This window comes from Trachemys scripta, chromosome 3 (genome assembly GCF_013100865.1).
Source record: "Trachemys scripta elegans isolate TJP31775 chromosome 3, CAS_Tse_1.0, whole genome shotgun sequence".
In the NCBI taxonomy this organism is placed as follows: domain Eukaryota; kingdom Metazoa; phylum Chordata; order Testudines; family Emydidae; genus Trachemys; species Trachemys scripta.
In genome coordinates this window covers 2165551-2182994 of record NC_048300.1, presented here as the reverse complement: position 1 = coordinate 2182994, position 17444 = coordinate 2165551, and the positions used below count along the sequence as shown (strand labels likewise).

Here is a 17444-nt window from a genome sequence, read left to right as displayed (position 1 = left end):
AGCTGCCTGCCCCACGCTCTGACCCAGTCCATGCTAGCGAGGGGGGTAGTCTGTACAGGGCTGTTATTCCAACAGGGAGCATAGAGTGACTGGGAGGGGACGGCCCAGAAGCAGCTCGCTTCTCTGTTGTAAGTCACACTCCGGAAGCTGTGACCCAGGAGGTTTCATGTTGCCTTTTCATCTTTGTTACAGAAGCCAAGAGAGTGGACTAAGAAGGTCATCAAGAACATTGCTTCCTCGGGGAAGTTTTCCAGTGACAGGACGATCACCGAGTATGCCAGAGAAATCTGGGGTGTGGAGCCGTCAGCTGTGAAGATCCCCCCACCTAACATCCCCAGGGAATAAGCTGGGCACTAAATGTGTGTCTGGTTGATCCAGGCTTAAGGTGCTTCTGGTTTCCAGCTAGGTTTGCACAGATGAACTTACACTAGTTGAGGGTCTGGAATCTATGAAATAGGGCATTCGCCAGGGAGAAGAGGGTGCTTTTAATAAGAGCAGCGGGGGAGATGTTGGCCAAAGCCTTGTGTGTGAAAACAAGTAAAACAAAAAGAGCAGCAGGAAACCGGGTTAGAACTAAGGCTATTCGGTGTGTTACTCATTTAACCAACGTGCATGTCCTGTACTGTGTTGAGTGAGCTAATGGCTGCATAGGCTTCCTGAAGCTACATCCCATGCTAGGCCAAGCACTTAGTGAAAGTCTTGTTTTCCCCTTCTGTAGAAAGGCTGCGCTAGTCTCCGTAGAGGGGTGAGCTCTGAACACCCTGCTCAGGTGATCTGAGCCTACCCACGCCTCCCACCCTGCCAGTCACTGCGTTCTGACACCTTCCAGCCACGGGCAGAGCTGGGACACAGGTTAGGTGAAGCAGGAGTGGAGCCAAAACACCTCATTTTCCCTATTAACGTTTTATGGCTCAAGGTAAATGACCCCACCCTCGCGAGGTGGCTAGTTTTGCTGCATTGGTTGAAATAGGATTAAACGCCACTAGCCAGCCGGCCTGTTTTAATGATCACAAAATGGCAGTTTAAAAATAAATAAATCTCAAGTAGGAAACGTGCAGAAGGAGCTGACAGGCTGTGTGAGCACAGCCGGGGGCTTTTGGTGCACACCTGAGCCCTAACCTTATGGTTGCGTCTGTACCTAGCAGCCCTGGGTGAGCTGGAGGACGGGGTGTGTGAGATTCATGCTGAAAGGGGGCAGCTAATGGACTTCAGCCAAGATTGAAACCAGCCTCTTTCCTTACCAGGTGGGGCTAGGGATTTTGGGAGTTCGCTGTAAAGACCGCACCTCATTTGAATTAAAAAGCAGCTTGCAGACAGCAATTCAATATGGAGGCGCCTCCTGGAGTGGTTATAGGTCCCTGTCTAAGGCACCATCTTGCTCCAAGTTGTGTTTATAGAGCTGCTATGAAGGCATGAGAGAGTGTTTTAGCCTTCATCTAGCATGGGCAAAAGCAGAAGCGCTGTACCTGCTGAGCAGGGCGATGTACAGGACACTGCGCTTTGTAACGCAGACAAGGCCCATGCTCTGAAGAAATACTTGTAAGCACCAGCCTGTAAACGCTGTGCTTGTGTGAGAGCAGGGGGCTGGATGGCTGCTGAGGAGGGTGGGCCATGCGCATGGCCTTGTGCACAGGGGGAAGAGGAGCCTGTCAGCTTAGCACTCCCCTGCCCAAGCCAGCCTGAACCCAACACCCCTGTTTTTATTGTTGGTAAATGTTGTTGGCCCTGCAGTCAGGGACAAAGACTTACTGTCACTTTCCCTCTGGCAAGGGGCCCTGCATTTACTGTGCTAGCCAAGGGCCCTCACTGGCCACACTGACCCATTTCTGCACAGAACTGCTCCATCCCCTTTTCTACCCCAGTCAGGCTAAGCTGTCTGTGTGACCTAGCCCCAGAAAGAGCCACTGCCCACCCTGTGGTATTGGCTACTGACCAGACCACCGCCATCAAGGGAAAAGGCCCAAAGCTGGACTATCAGCTAGCAGGCAAGTCACTGCCCCCCCAAGCCCTTCAGTCTGCTCACAGAGCTACAAGGCAGGGCCAGGACCATGTAGCCCATGGCAGCCAGCAACCCTCTGCTACAGGGACCGGGACATCCCCAGCGCTCTCAGTGGTTGCCCCCAGTGTCTGAGAGGGGAAAAGGCCTGGAAAGGTACAGAGAGAATCTATGGCAAGGGGCCTCCACAGCCCAGGGCAGGACCCTGGAAGGGCCTGAGAATTAACATCCCAGGGCCCCAGAGAGCCTACCAGCCACAGCTGGGCTCAGTCACTGCCCATATGGCACTGGAACTTGAAGCTCCTAGTGGTGGAAGAGCCAGCTTCCGGCATGGTCTCCCTGGGCCCAGCTCCCACAGAGCGGTCTGATACGATGATTGCATTGTCCTCACCCAGCCTCCCACCTGTGCATTTTCTTAGTCTTAAGAGTGGAGTCAGGGAAAGCACAGACATTAGGAACCTAAATACAAGTGAGGATCTGGGCCCAGGAGCCGACAGCCAAATACAGAATTGCTGGGAAATATCATTGGCCACAGCACACTTGAAATTAAGTCATTGTGTCCTGGCTCACCCGCCTCTGCTGTGTACATTGGTGTGTTAACTTACATCATGTCTTTATGCCCATGAGCAACGAAAGGGACTAAGCCTGTCACTTCTCAGCTGGGAAGCGGATACACTTCCTGTGTACAGAAAAGGTGTGCATTGAAATCAAGTACAGCTCTGTTATTTCAATGATCAGAAAGACCAACCCTTAAGTCCACTTAATGATTTTTAACTGTAGTGTTGGTGCAGCTGTGTTAGACCGAGGATTGTGGAGAGGAAACAGCTTTTAATGGATCAACTTCTGGGGTGAGAGACATGAGCTTTTGAGCTACACAGGGGCTGGAGAAGACCAGAAGAGCTCTGTATAGCATTATCTCACTCGCCTTGTGTCTCTAGAATTTTTAAACGCTGTCAAATTTCTTGACTATATAACACTACTTCTGCTAAAGAATGTGCTGTACTTCCTCTGCATGCAGCTGCTGCTCTGCGGCCATTGTGTGTTGTGTTGAGCTAGCCCAGGAGAAATACTTGCTGGATTGTTACTGTGTTACTGACATTTCATAGTCTGTGTTCCAGGAACTGGGCTCTTTGAACTGTAACAATAGAACAGAGCTACTATCTCGGCAATCAACTCGTACTGAGCAGGAAAGTGGAAGGTTTTGAACTTCGAGCATCCCAGTTGCTTCTGTATCTGCCTCTAATGGGACATGGAAAGAGATTTAGTGCATTGTTTCAACATGTTGGCATGAAGTATGGATATTAATCTGTGTAGTGAATCCGTGTTCCTCACCTGTGCATTGGAAACTGATTAAAACAATCAGAATGCCCAGCTGGTTTGTGTTCAAATCCTTGGTCTCTAGTACTTATAGTTTCACAATAATATAAATCTCAGAAACTGACTAGGCTCCGCAAGTTAAGTCACCCATGATGCTGCTTTCCCTCCCCCCACCCCTTTAGCATGGCACCCTGCAGAAGCCATTTCTGGCTATACCCCACATCTCCGGTATGCCAGTGACCTGGTCTAACAAGCTCTGGTGCTAACACCTACTCGTGACAAGCTCAGCAACCCCCAGCAGGCTGGGAATTCAGCAGCCATGCCATGCCTGCAGCAAAGCACCTGTGAGGCAGGGCTGAGGGGCAATATGGAAAACAGCTCAGCATGGGTGACGGCCTCCTTCCCACTGCATTCTTAGGGTATGAAGAATAATGTGCTATAGCAATAGGCAAGAAACATGATAGAAGCTGCTAAAGCCGAAAGTCACTCAGGAGATCAAAGATCCAGATCCACCCAAAGGAGTAGGTGTGGTCACGGTGGGTCCCAGGGAGGGGTGGAGAACAGAGCCCCACCAGGCCCAAAGGTTCACACCCCCAACCGGGCAGCCAATGCCAAGAGTTCTCACCCCTTCACCAACACAGGCCCCCTCAGTGCTTACTTTGGTCCCGCCAGCCTTCATGTCTATGCTGTCAGCTTTGGCCAAAGACTGCTGGCCGGATGAGCTGCCACCCTCCCTCTCATCCCTCCCCTAGACTCATTTACCAGGGCCTAGAACCACAGAACCGTGGCGAGAACAGGAACTAGGTTCAGTGGGGAAGTACTGTGCCCGCAGGTGGTGTTCTATTAACTTCTGCTGCACATGCATTGTATAGTTACAGGTTGTTGCGTAAGCCATCACAGCCCCTCTTTTACCCCATGACATTCAATGGCACAGCCTAGCACTTCTCCCCCTTTGTTCAGGCACCAGGAACCTCACCTGACAACAGGAAAAAGTTCCAATGACCGCCTATCCCGTGAAAAGGTGTTGTGAGGCGCGTCTCGCCCCCGCCCCATGGAGAAAGATGGCATAGCCCATTCTGATATCTCCAGCACTACTTGTCATCAGAAGAGAACCGAGTACCTTCAGAAGCAAAGAGCAAGTTCGGGACCCCAGAAGTAACTCAGAGATACTTGGATGTACAGTTTTCCCTTGGAAACTCACACTGATGGATCCGAGGTTTGCCAACTCCAAGGCAGGCATTCAATTCTGCCACAAGCTGAGCTCTCTCCTTTCTTCAAAGTTAAAAACGACAAATAAGTCAATGGAGTGATCAGAAGTCAATCATTTTATTAAAGCTACACACTTTTAGATAAACATTTCAATCTTAATGCACATTACTGGCCTAATTAACTGGAACATATGTTGAAATAAACTGCACTGGTTCATGCTTTGGAATCTAATCTGTGTCACATGGGAAGAGAGTCAACATTTTCATTGAAGTTTATACTTTAACATGAGTCAGATGACAGCAGCAGCATTAGATGGAATGTAGAGATTGAATTGCAAAGAGCCAAATAGTGTTTCTGTCCTGTCAATCCAATAAATATCAATAAGTGCATAAAACAGAATTTAAATGTCACAGTTAGCTCAGAAGTGTTATGGGTCAAAACCTTAGTATAACCACACTACGGCAGACAATCTACTGTCTGCTTTGTAACTATTATGAGCCTGTAGCTATAAGTTGGATGCATGCTGAACTGGTTACACTACGCCTTATACAACTGCGTAAGAGAACAGACCCCGTCAGGCGGTAAGGTTCACCTCTGAACACTAGGAACTAAAACTATTACACCGAGGATTACGTGGAATGTTTTGTTAGGGCCAGTTCAAACAAGTCTAGAGTACCCTGAAAAGCCCCAGCTTACTGGGTTCTCCAGCTACAGTTCCCATTGTCCAGTATGTGACATCCTCCCAGTCCCATGCTAGTGGGGGTGGGGGTGCGGGAGAGGAGGTGCGTGTCCTGAACCAGGAATTGTTTTGTGGGAGCAGTCAGGGAAGGAGGCACAGCAGAACAGGGACACCAGTAATGTGCCTCACTAAGGGTCATGATAAAGGGATGCACAGCCAGCAGCCCAACTTTCCACCACAGAGCAGCTTGTGCATCACCTCCCGCTGTACAAGGAGGAAGCTTCCACTGAGCATCTCCCCCAGTGGAGTGGGGACCTACGAATCTACAGCCTCCCAGGATGGCCTGAACCAGCCCTGTCCAGCAACCCATCCAGGGCAGCACACGTTGCTACGAGGAAAGAGGGACTGAGGTCACAGATGAACCAGGTGTACTCCGTGTGAACAGGAGAGCTGAGTCTTTGCCCAAGGCATGGAAAACAGGGTATGGGGTGTAAAGAAAAAAACAGAACCACAGTTTATTTGCATTAGTAACTATCTACTGCTGCTTGCTTTTAGCTATGCAGGAATTGCTCTGCCTAAGGGACTGACAAGTTCACCTCTCCCTTTGTACCTGACAACTGGAGCTAAAACATGTACGTGAGTGTTTGAGAAGGAAAAAACGCAAGTTTCTTAAGGATCTCTGTCCTCTCATCCCCGAGAAAGTGCTTGTGTCTCTTTATGCTTAAAGAAGAATGGAAGACATTTATTGTTTAAATAAATTCCTACATATTCTAGGCCCATATGATTCAGAGAGGGGGAAAGCTCAGACAAAAATTTAAAAACTTTCCCTAAAATAAAATCCCATCTGTTGAAGTCACTTAAGCTACCAGTACTCCTACCAAAGGTAGATGGGAAGGGGGAAAGGAACACTCCAGAGGTGTGCATCTATGGAGCAGGAATGATACTCAGAAAGAAGAACATGGGGGGGAGAATGGAAAAGTGTTACAACATCCCCATTGCATTAAATATTTGTGTCTTACGTCTGTAAAAACATCCTTTTTATTTCAAAAGGAGTTTGTCTTGCAAGTACCCTGACGCTTTTGCAGTACACATCAAATTAAAAGTTAACTGATTTCAATAAAACATCACTATTCCCCATGATCTTCAGCACTTTCCTGATTACAACCACTGAGAGAAAATGATGAACTAAATATATATTTTCCATAAAGGAAACGCCCTGGAACTGAAGCAAGACAGCTGCAATATTTAAAGACGGTCACAGCCACCATTTTGTGGGTAAATCACAGTCCATTTGTGATCCAAAATGTTACGCTGTTTTTAAATGTAAAAGAAGTGCCATTTGTCCTAATACGCGTTTTCTAGGAACCTCTGTTCTTTTAATTATTATGCTGCATTGGTAGCTCTTTGTTGTGCTCAAGTTTTGAATGGGTTGGCATTGGTTTGTTTGTTTTTCTGTCCATGTTAAAACAGAAGCCAGCTAACTTCATTTCTTTCTCCTCCTTCTGTCTTAGACACCGATGTGGGAGTCTGGGTTTCCAAGGATATGCATCAGGACAAATGAAGGATTTCCTGGCTTAGCCAGTGCCAGGCGCTAAAGAATTGCAGACTGACCCAAAGAAAACAAAAAAACAAAAAGAAGAACCTTAATGCTATCACGCAGCCAGTCTTCAGTGATGATGTGCATGTTCAGATTTTCCCAGGAATTCCCTACAAAAGAAAACAAGAAACCGACAGTGAATAATCCACTCTGCCACTTTCCAAAACCAGGTCACACTCCTCTCAGGTCTGAGGCACAGCCCATTAAAATCAAGGCGTCTGGCTACGCTGCCGGCGAAGGTGTGATTGTAGCACAGGTAGGCATACTTGGGGGAGTTTCAGTCTAGCAAGCACGGGTAACAGCAGCAGTGTAGATGTGGTGGCATGGGCGTCAGCACAGGCTGGCTGCCTGACTACGTATCCAGGCTTCCTGGAGGGCTTGTATGCTGGTTGCTAGCCCATGCCACCACAACTTCACTGCTATTGTTGCACGTGGTAGCTAGATTAAAGCTGTGCCATACTACAGTCACACTCACGCAGCAGTGTAGACATTCCCAAAAGGGAGTCTTTGCATTGACTTCAAAGGGAGCACAGAGCGCTTCCGTTACAGCAAACGGGAACCCCCAAGGTCTATCAAGAGCATCTGCCCTCCTTTGTATGATCTGACCTGCTGATAAAAAAACTATCACGGGCAGTTCTACAGGGGAAACCTCACTCTGGCTCTGGGAGCCTGATTTTCCAATGGGATAGTCACTGCTGACTATGAATGCCCCAACGGTTAAGAGGGAGCTGGGCACAGGGCAACAGAGGTGACATCTTAAATGCCCTACACTTTGGCATTTCCACTGAACGAATGGTTCCCTACCTCTCCATAACTGTTCTTCTAGCTGTGTTGCACATGTCGATTGCATTGTAGATGTCTGTGTGCTCTACTGCATAGCGTCAGAGTTTTTCCCCTTAGAGCACCCACTGGGAAGTAGGAGCGTTCGCTGTTGCCTTGCTCGCCACATGCAGGCCACAAAGGGCCTAGCCACTCTGACCCCCCAAGGTCCTTCCTATGGGGGAGACTGCGGCAGAGAGGGGAAGGAGAGCGGGTTGTAGAATGGACATGTGCAACACATCTCAAAGAGCAACAGTTACAGACAGGTTAGTAACCCTTTTTAATTCTTGGAGTAATCGCACATATCCATTCCACCCACAAGCAGTCGCAACTGGAGATGGGTTCGGAGTCTATTTGAACGGGCTGGAGGACCACTCATCCAAGCGTAGCTTCGCCTCTACATCGTTGAGAGAGGGTGTAGTGGGGGGCAAACGTGACAGGATGACCAGGCTGCTGCTTCGCAAATGTCTAACATGGCTTGTGAGCCAGAAATGCCGCAGCGGTTGCTCGGGATCTACCTGAAGGACTCAGTGCTCTATCCAGTGGATTCACATTAACCAGCTGGTAACAGGTGAATAAAACCGGATGTCAAAATCCTTTGTGTGGAAACACACCCGCCCTTCGCTCTGTCCCAAATGCAATGAACAATTGAAATGAAGACCTGAAATATGTAGTCCGTTCCAGATAAAATGCTGAAGCTCTTCTGATGGCTAGTGTGTAGTCTCTCCTCCCCTTTACTACTGTGAGGATTTTGGGAAAAGATTGGTAGGAAAACTGCTTGGTTGACATAAAAAGTGGAGACCACTTGCATAAGAAAACTTGGATGGGGAGGATCAAGGTAGATATATATGGAGGTTCTGATACCAGTGCCCTCACTCCACCCCTCTCCTGACTGATGTACTGGCTACTAGAAACGCTACTTTCATTAAAGTCTTATGGCCATTTGGTTGGAAGCGGGTATCCACAGGTGGGTGAAATGCTGATATAACCACTAGGGGTACCCTGACTGAGCTAAACAGCCCACCATACAGAAGGTATTCTTGCTTCTATTCAGCATGTGCTAGACTAGGGGAGACCCCTTTCAGCCTTGACCAGATGGAAAACCTCTTCCATTTGACAAGGCAAGTTGTCCTAGTTGATGGTTTTCTACAACTGAGTAGCACCTCCTGCACCGCTCTAGAACAGGACTCCCCTGCCGATGAAGGGCCTGAAGATTAGGATGGAGGAGGCAGCTGTGAGTCTGTGAAATTAGGTCTATGTAAATCAGGAGTGAGAATGGCAGACTGACTGAAAACTAGTGCTGATGGGGCCACACCGGGGCAATCACTATAAGCTCCTCCTGGTACTGAGACAAACAAAAGCAGGCAACTGACATACTCCTGATGACGGGACCGCCTAGGTTGGACACACAAGAGCCCACTTCAGAGTCTGATGAAGCAGAAGCCTCTTCTTGTGAGCACGGTGGTGCTGTACCTGTCAGGGACTGGTGAGGAAGGTTCAGACTCTGAAGAAAGGGGAGCTGGAATCTGTGGCTTCCCCCTAGATAGCACCACATTAATTGGTAACTTGTTGGCCGAATCCAATGGAACTGCCTGGTGCAGAGGGGAAGGTGCTGATGACGGTATTTTGGATGCCAGTGCTGGGTGACTCCAAGAGGTTTAACAACTCTCTTGCAGCCTCAAACACCGCAGGAGTAGATGGTACTGGGGCATGAGGAGATACCAAGAAAGGTGCTTCAGGAGCTGGTCTCGAGCCCTGCACTGGGCTCTGGAGTCAATGAACTTCTCTGTTTAGAGGTGTGTTCTGCAGAGTGCTTCCTCTCTCAATGCCCTCCTGCGTCTTTAGAACAGCTCCACCTCTTCGCCTCTTTCGACAATCTGGTACCGAGTCTGATTTCCAATGTCTCTTCTTCGGTACTGGCGACACCGATCTGCCTCTTGGTAACAGTACCACCAGAGGTACATACTGATGCTCGGTACCCGAACCAAGGCAGATGGCTCAGATGGAGGAGGTAGCATCAATTCCAGCAGCAGATATTTTAACGTGCCTGTCCTGTCTTTTTTTAGAACAAGGTTTAAAACCCTTACAAATGACACATTTGTCGCTCACAAGCCCCCCGCAAGCACTTAAGGCAGCTGGGGTGAGGGTCACTATTGGGCATTGCCTCACCATAAGAGTGGCAGGGCTTGAAACCCGGAAAGCTTGGCATATCTCCAGTGCCGGGTCCGGGACCGAGACCCGGTACCAGAGCCACACAAAACACCAAAACTATTTTAACTAGTCAATCAGGTAACTCACCAATACACTACACTAACTAGACAGGAACTAGATACGGGATTTGACTAAAGACTTGCAGAAGCAAGGACAGGGAGCTCCAACAACCATCACAGAGGGTAGGAAGGAACTTAGGAGTGTCAGGTGGCTCGGCCCTTTATGCCTATGCATGGTGAGCGAGGCAGCAGAGGGCGCTCCTGCTGCCCCGATGGGTACTGCTAAGGGAAAAACTCTCCGTCAACTGTGCACTGGAGGGCACTAACACCTACAGTGGAATGCACATGCACAATCACTCGAAGAAGAACTACAGCTATCGCAAGCTTGTCCATAGTGGTTTACGTCGCATATATGCGGCCTAAACCCAAGCCAATGATTTACCAGTGTTCTGTTGTCTGCAGTGGCAGCTGGCAGCACAAACAGCCCTGCCACATTATGGTGGGCTGCACCCAGAGGTGACCTGGGAGGGTGGGGGAGGGCTACCAGCTCTCCCCATCGAGTGCCTGTGCAGGGGAGGCAGAGTTTAGACCTTCGTCTCATCCAGAAATAGACGCAAGCGAAAACTTTTGAACTTGGTATCTAAATGCAGGCACCCAAAGGAGTGGTCTGACTTTCCAAGGTACTGGGCACATGCAGCTCCATTAAAGTCAACAGGAGTCGGGGGGGCTCAAAACCTCAAAGTCAGGCCATTGTGCAGGGGACTCTATGGATTTAGGGGCCTACCTTTAGATGCCCAGCTTTGAAAAATCTGCCTTGGGCCTCGTCTACACTAAAGGGAAAAGTCGATCTAAGCTACGCAATTTGAGTTACATGAATAGTGTTAACTCAAATCCACGTAGCTTAGATCTATTTACTGCGGGGTCCACACTATGCGACGGGACGGGAGACGCTCTCCCATCGACTCCCCTTACTCTTCTCGATCCACTGGAGTACAGGAGTCAACAGGAGAGCGATTGGTGATCAATTTAGCAGGTCTTCCTGCTAAATCGACCGCTGATGGATCAAGCGCCGCAGCGTGGCTCCTCCAGTAAGTGTAGACAAGCCCTTGGAGACCCTACAGGAAGAGTCTGGGACAGAGGTGGCTGGTGGGCTGAGTGCAGGACTGGGAATCATGAACTCCTGACTCCTAAACCAGGTTCATACACTGGCAGCAAGTCACTTTACAGCTCTGACTCCATTCCCCCAATGCATAATGAGGGCAATACAAGTTCTCCATCTCCTCACATAGATACACATACAATACACAGTTATCAATGATACACCTACAGATTTGCAAGTTGATTTTTGGAGCCTATATTTTGGGAACATAGCCAAGGTTATGAGGAATATTTACATATTACTTTGAAGATGAAAATCCGTAAATGCCAAGTATTATTATAAAGGTTTCTAGCATTCAGTGTGTTCGGATTCATTTATGGTCACAAAGAAATTGGGGGGGGGGAGGGGGCAAAACTAAACATGGATCCCAGCAAATATCGACCGTAGACTGTCTATAACTAGAACAGGTTCCATATTGCAAGTCAGCTCAGAGCAGCCTTGATCTAACAAGCTTTATCCATCTGTTCCCTACTCACTGTGACACTTCAGTAATGATGCCGATTTAATACATTTAACATGATCCTGTTTATTACCGCAGTATTCGAGGTAGCTCTGGACTCCTGTATATGTACTTATGCCTGTAGCCGAGGTCTCTGTGAAATGGAACAAACTGTACTTTGTAGTCACGGAAACTCCGAGATGGTGCAGCAATGTTATAAAGCTGTAGAAAGGATAAAAAAAAGTGAGTTACAAATCACAGCATTTCAAAATTGTGCTACAATGTTAGCCAGCTAAAAGTATACTTGCTGTATCGAGACAATGGCCTTTATTTTATTAAGATACATAGTAATTTGGTGTACACCCTCCCACACACATGGACGGGAGGAGAGGGGGCATTTTGATGGAAGTAAAAGGTTAACAGAGCATCCACTAAGAAGTAGGGGGTGAGAGAGAAGCACAAAGGGATATGTATCTACCACATATTTTGCAATGCAGAGAATCTCAGAGTTATGAGTTGACCAGCCAACCACACACTTCATTTGAAACTGGAAGTATGCAATCAGGAAGCAGCAGAGACCAAAAAAACCCCAAAACCCGCAAACAAATACAGTACAGTTTTGTGTTAAATAAACTACTAAAACAATAAATTAAAAAAAGATTTGACAAGATAAGGAAACTCTTTCTGTGCTTGTTTCATTTAAATTAAGTGGTTAAAAGCAGCATTTTTCTTCTGCACAGTGAAGTTTCAAAACTGTACTAAGTCAATGTTCAGTTGTAAACTTTTGAAAGAACAACCAGAAGGTTTCATTCAGAGCTACGAATGTTCCCGAAGTATTCGTAACTCTGCGGTTCTACTGCATCTCTGTGGCTCTCCCTTTGCGTCTCCATTCTCAGAGCTCCCCTTTTACCTAATCACCTCTCCCCCCACCATGATCTAATGGACAATGCAGTAACTCTCACAGCAAATATTCTGCTTACAAAGGAGAGTTAGTAGATTCAGTTGGACAAAACTGAGCTTTTGTAGGAGAGCTATTACATAACTAACTTTGCTGAAATCAGCCTAAAGTCCTGAATGAGATGAGCTGGCAGATTGCAGCTCAGGCCCCACTAATATCTCGTATGAATTTCAAACACCATAACTGTGCACACACAAACAAATCCCAAACCACATTGGGCAATGGGATTAATTATAACCAGAGATCAAGTTCCCCTGCCTTCAGCTAACTAATTGAGCAGTAGGTTGGTAAAGAACTGTTGCAATTAAGTTTCTATTTAGGTAAAATCTGCCCGGCACAGCTTGGTTAAAACAACTATTTAAAATGAATTTATTTAATAGCATTTGAGCCCTTACATCCAGGAAGCTAAGGGGTATTCTGTCAATCTGTGCTCATTCTTTCTCATTCCCATTCTTGGGTTAGTAGAACAGTAACACTTTCCCCCTAACTTCTCCCACAAAACGTTTTTTTTGGCAGGCGGATAAATTCTTCACACCCCTTTTTCCTTAGCAAGTACCAGACATTTGAAGGGCTTGTTTCAATATATAGATAAGATTTGCCACCCAACATCTCATCCCTTCAGCACCACTCATTTTATGCACCTCTGTCATTACTAAAGCTGCTAGTTCTTAACATCACATTGCTACTTTTTTCTGAACAGAATTGGCATCATTTGTTTGGGTGGTTGTTTAAGACACACTATTCCCTCCTATCAAATGGGCAACTTGAAGCAGATCTGCTGTGATAGCTGAAGAAACGCACCTTCTTTCCAAGATGAAATGGTACAACAGGATCATCTTCAGCATGAAGAATAAGCAGCGAGCAGGAAATGTATTTTACACTGCAAAAAGGATTACAATTGTCACTAGGAATAAAAATAATCAAGTCAAGTTCTACGCTTACTCACGCTGCACATTCTGGTTACATTTTTGAAAGAGATGCGCTTTCTGAATACTTGTCATTTCTGAGTAATATTTTGCCTGTCTATAGACAAGCAGTTCTTTACTGTAGGCTGTTCTAGAAGTGGGAAATAATTAAGAGAGAGAAGCCAACAATTCCCATCTATCCTTGCCCTTCGAAAAACAATTTTAGCATCATTAAGCTAAGCTACAGTCACAATAATCAAAACTACTAGCTTCATCAAATTCAACACTTGTCCCGTCAAACGCAAATGGAGCCAATTATCTTTGGCTTATTGTCCCTCTTCTCGAACAAACACCACTAATAAATAAGAGTCCCATTCATATTCTGCAAAGTTGGCAAAAGAAAATACAGCACAGTGGATTGCTACAGGGTTTATTTTTAAAACAATAAAGAGGGAGCCCATCGCGTGTAACGAAACAACAAACTATTCCACTACACACTAATCGGAAAGTGTTTATTAGGGGACATTAGAGAGCTTTATGACCAACAAGTTTTGTAATTATATTTGGTGGAATTTCCAGGGAAGTTATGTGTAGCTTGTTTGTAACTATACTTAACCACATTTCAGATTTTGTTCAAAACACCAATTAATATGATCTAAGGAAAAAATGATTAATAAGACCACTGGAGAATCTATTTGCTAGGGAGCTCATCACCACACAGTAAGGTCAATAAAAAGGTAGATTTATTTTTTATGATTATAAAAGGAAATTGCTGTGCATTTTCAAAAAATGCTCTTCTTACAAAGAAAGGGGAAGTAGAGTCTTCTGCAGCCAGGGCCGGCTCCAGGCACCAGCCCACCAACCATATGCTTGGGGCGGCGCCTGGAGGGGGGCGGTGCGGCGGGGCGCTCCGGCCAAGAGCGGGGCCGCGTCTGGGCTCGGCGCCCTCCCCGCGGAGCTCTGGCTCTGCTGGTGCTCGGCCGGGCGGGGGGGGGGGGGGGGGGGGGGGGGTGGCTCTTTTGCCTAGGGCTGCAAAAAAGCCAGAGCCGGCCCTGACTGCAGCGGTTCTCAAACTTTAGCAACCTGAGGACTCCCATTTTGATTTAATTTTTTTCACGGACCCTCAAACTCCACCCTCCACTCCACCCCTTCCTTCAAGGCCCCACCCCGCCCCACCTCTTCCCCGCCTCTTTCTGTCCCCTCCCCCGAGTGCACCCACTCCCCATTCCTCCCCCTCCATCCCAGTGCCTCCTGCATGGTGCTGAACAGCTGTTCCCCAGCTTGCAGGAGGCCCTAGGAGGGATGGGGAGGAGTTGATCAGGGGGGCCAGTGGCCTCGGACACCATTCTGCCCCCTCCCCCGAGTGCGCCCCATCCCCGCTCCTCTCCCTCCCTCCCAGCACCTACTTCATGCCGCTGAACAGCTGTTCCCCGGCGTGCAGGAGGCACTGGGAGGGAGGGGGAAGAGTTGAGGGAGGGGGAGGAGTTGATTAGCAGGGCCAGCGGATCCTCTTGAATGCCCTCATGGACCCCCAGGGGTCCACGCAGCCCAGTTTGAGAAACACTGGTTTATTGGCTAAGACAGAAGACCTGGATTCTATTCATGCTATGCCACACATTTCTTGTGTGACCTTAGGCAAGTCACTTAACCTCTCTGTAGAGCAGCATGATCCTTCTCTACCAAGGTCTTGAGAGATTTAATTAATTAAGGTTTGTAAAGTGCTTAGATTCTTTGATGGCAGACTCTAGAAAAGTGGAAAGTATTATTAGAGAAAGCCTTGATCATGTCAGTTTATAACAGCCAAATCTCCAACTATCTAACTCTCTGAATAGGATAGTTCTATTCAACGTATTAAATAGAGAAGTTTGTAAGAAACCAATAACAAAAAAAGTCATACTTTTATAGTCTCTCACTTTTATGCAGTCCCTTTAACTAGCTAGTCAGGCTATTTCCTGTGCAAGGGAGAAACTGTTGGGTTTGAACAGCACCTAGAATACAATTAACTGCACTAAAAAATGAAAAAGCATCCAAGGAAAATGATACTGATAGTTGTGTGCTGGAGTTTCCTGAGACGGAGCCAGACACCCACACTTTTATACACCTATAATAATAATAATAATAATAATAATTAATGGAGATATCCCATCTCCTAGAACTGGAAGGGACCTTGAAAGGTCATCGAGTCCAGCCCCCTGCCTTCACTAGCAGGACCAAGTACTGATTTTTGCCCCAGATCCCCAAGTGGCCCCCTCAAGGATCGAACTCACAACCCTGGGTTTAGCAGGCCAATGCTCAAACCACTGTGTCGCACCCAAGGCCAGTTAGGGCTGTTGAAACCTCCTTAAGCAAGTTCTAAATGCTTTAGCAAAAAAAGAAGAGATTGCAATTTGGCATATATTCCCATGGCGTTGGCTTTATTCTAATCAGTCTTATCTATGAGTATATGATTGAAAGGGCTTAGTTCAGATCACAGATGAGAGTCATTACTTACTTCTCATCATTTGCAAATTTAATTCCACTCATTGTGATAGTGTCAAGGAAGAACCAGTCAAATCCAGGGAAGTATCTATATATCTGAAGAAAAAAATTGTGTAAGTATATGAATAGACATGTTCCACTGAAGAGCAAGATAGACTCCTGCACGGAACATTCCCGCCTGGAATAAGAGCATTATACACTACCAGATATCACGTTGGTTATTGGCGTATACGCAGCCAAACTAACAGGTACCGCTGCAGACACACTTCACTGTTTGTCATTATTCTGGCTACTAGTGCACAGTCATGGATGATTTTAATCACCAAGTTCTCCAAGCTAACATCAGCATTGCTGCTGGAGTCCTCTTGGAGATCAGTCTGCTCCTGTTTTACCCAGAATGTCACAAGAGCACCCACACGCCTGGCCACAGTGACACGGCCTGCGGGTTTGCTTATTTGTGTGTTGGGTGTCAGAGCAACTTTACCATCATTCTGGGAAAACAGAAGTCTGGCTGCTAGGAAGAGACTGGGACTATAAGGAGGATCATTCAGCCATCAGGTACCTGGCCTGCACGGGAGAGTCACTGGCAAGTAGTCAGGTTATGAGTTGTGGCAAAGCTTTTAACCCTGCTGTTTCCATGGAAACCCACATGGCTGCACAGTGGGTGAAGTGTTTCCAGTTGCACTCCCTGGGCAGGCCTGGTCCTGTGATGTACTTGTAACAGCTACACATGGCCTCGTGACCATGAGGTTTGGTAATTATTTTAGCCCAACCTTCAAACAGCTGTACACCTAAATGTACATGCTCCTTTGTGCACTCCTGACTTAGGAGCAGAACACCGCTAATGGGCAGATGCCAGTTGGGTCTGTATGAACATGTGCGTGTACACAGCTCCATGCCTCAAGCAGAAGTGCACTCATTTGAAAGTCTGGGCCATTTTAACTTCTTGGTCCTGCTTCTCCACCACATTCAACTGGCTCAGAACCGCACTGGTTGGCTGTGAAATGGAATAGCGCTGCTTTAAAAGGCCTAAATGGGGTGTACCCTGGCTGTATCTGATGCTCCTCTGAGTGGTATCTGCACTCACACGCTACTCACTGTGAGTGTGCCAGTCATGTCTTATGTCAGCAAGGGACCATGCCTTTGCACTGGTTAACCCTGTGGTGGGGAACACACTCCCCACTGACATAGCCAAATTGGTCTGTATTTCTCACCCCTGGATTTATTACTTTTCATTCCCAATTTTCCTTTTCTTGCGCCAGGCTCCAAATATGGTTGTTAATCATACTTAATTTCATTTGTAGGGTGCATTTCTACAAAGGCATTTCGAGCCCTACATATCTTAATAACAAACACTGGCAATCACTGGGGGGCTTACATAACTCACTCAGATATGTGCTAGTACTGCCCACAAGGAATTTTTAAAATGTGTTCATTTTTGTGACTAAAATTACAAGGTAATGAAAACCAAAGTCTGTACTTGCCACTGAAAACGGATGGCTTCTTGCTTCTTCCCGTATATTAGTAAATGGCGATTCCAGTATTAGGGCATCTGGAGGAGTTTCTGAAACAGGAGCACATAGCACAGCCTGTCAAAGCACTAAACTCAGGTGAGTTAAGACAAAGCAAAGCAAATAGATCAGAAGTAGAGCCACGGTGGGGCAATCTTTATATGCTA

General features: G+C 47.0%; 2 protein-coding genes across 4 annotated transcripts in view; one reads left to right on the top strand and one right to left on the bottom strand.

Annotated features, from left to right (window-relative positions):
* The window catches only part of PYGB (glycogen phosphorylase B), a 36090-nt gene extending 32723 nt beyond the window's left edge, over positions 1-3367 (top strand). For 2 of the 3 annotated variants that reach the window (XM_034763928.1, XM_034763929.1), the window contains one exon: positions 193-1011. In XM_034763928.1, the coding sequence (XP_034619819.1) occupies positions 193-345 (153 nt within the window). In that variant the 3' untranslated portion in view covers positions 346-1011. Of the gene's footprint in view, positions 1-192; positions 1012-3114 lie in introns of those variants that run through there. The other variant, XM_034763927.1, reaches the window with a different exon arrangement.
* A 1250-nt stretch (positions 3368-4617) lies between these two features.
* The window catches only part of ABHD12 (abhydrolase domain containing 12, lysophospholipase), a 60954-nt gene continuing 48127 nt past the window's right edge, over positions 4618-17444 (bottom strand). The window contains exons 9-13 of the mRNA XM_034763930.1: positions 17251-17330; positions 15780-15862; positions 13185-13263; positions 11520-11647; positions 4618-6908 (exon numbers count right to left, since the gene is read on the bottom strand). Coding sequence (XP_034619821.1) covers positions 6869-6908; positions 11520-11647; positions 13185-13263; positions 15780-15862; positions 17251-17330 — 410 coding nt within the window. The 3' untranslated portion in view covers positions 4618-6868. The remainder of the gene's footprint in view (positions 6909-11519; positions 11648-13184; positions 13264-15779; positions 15863-17250; positions 17331-17444) is intronic.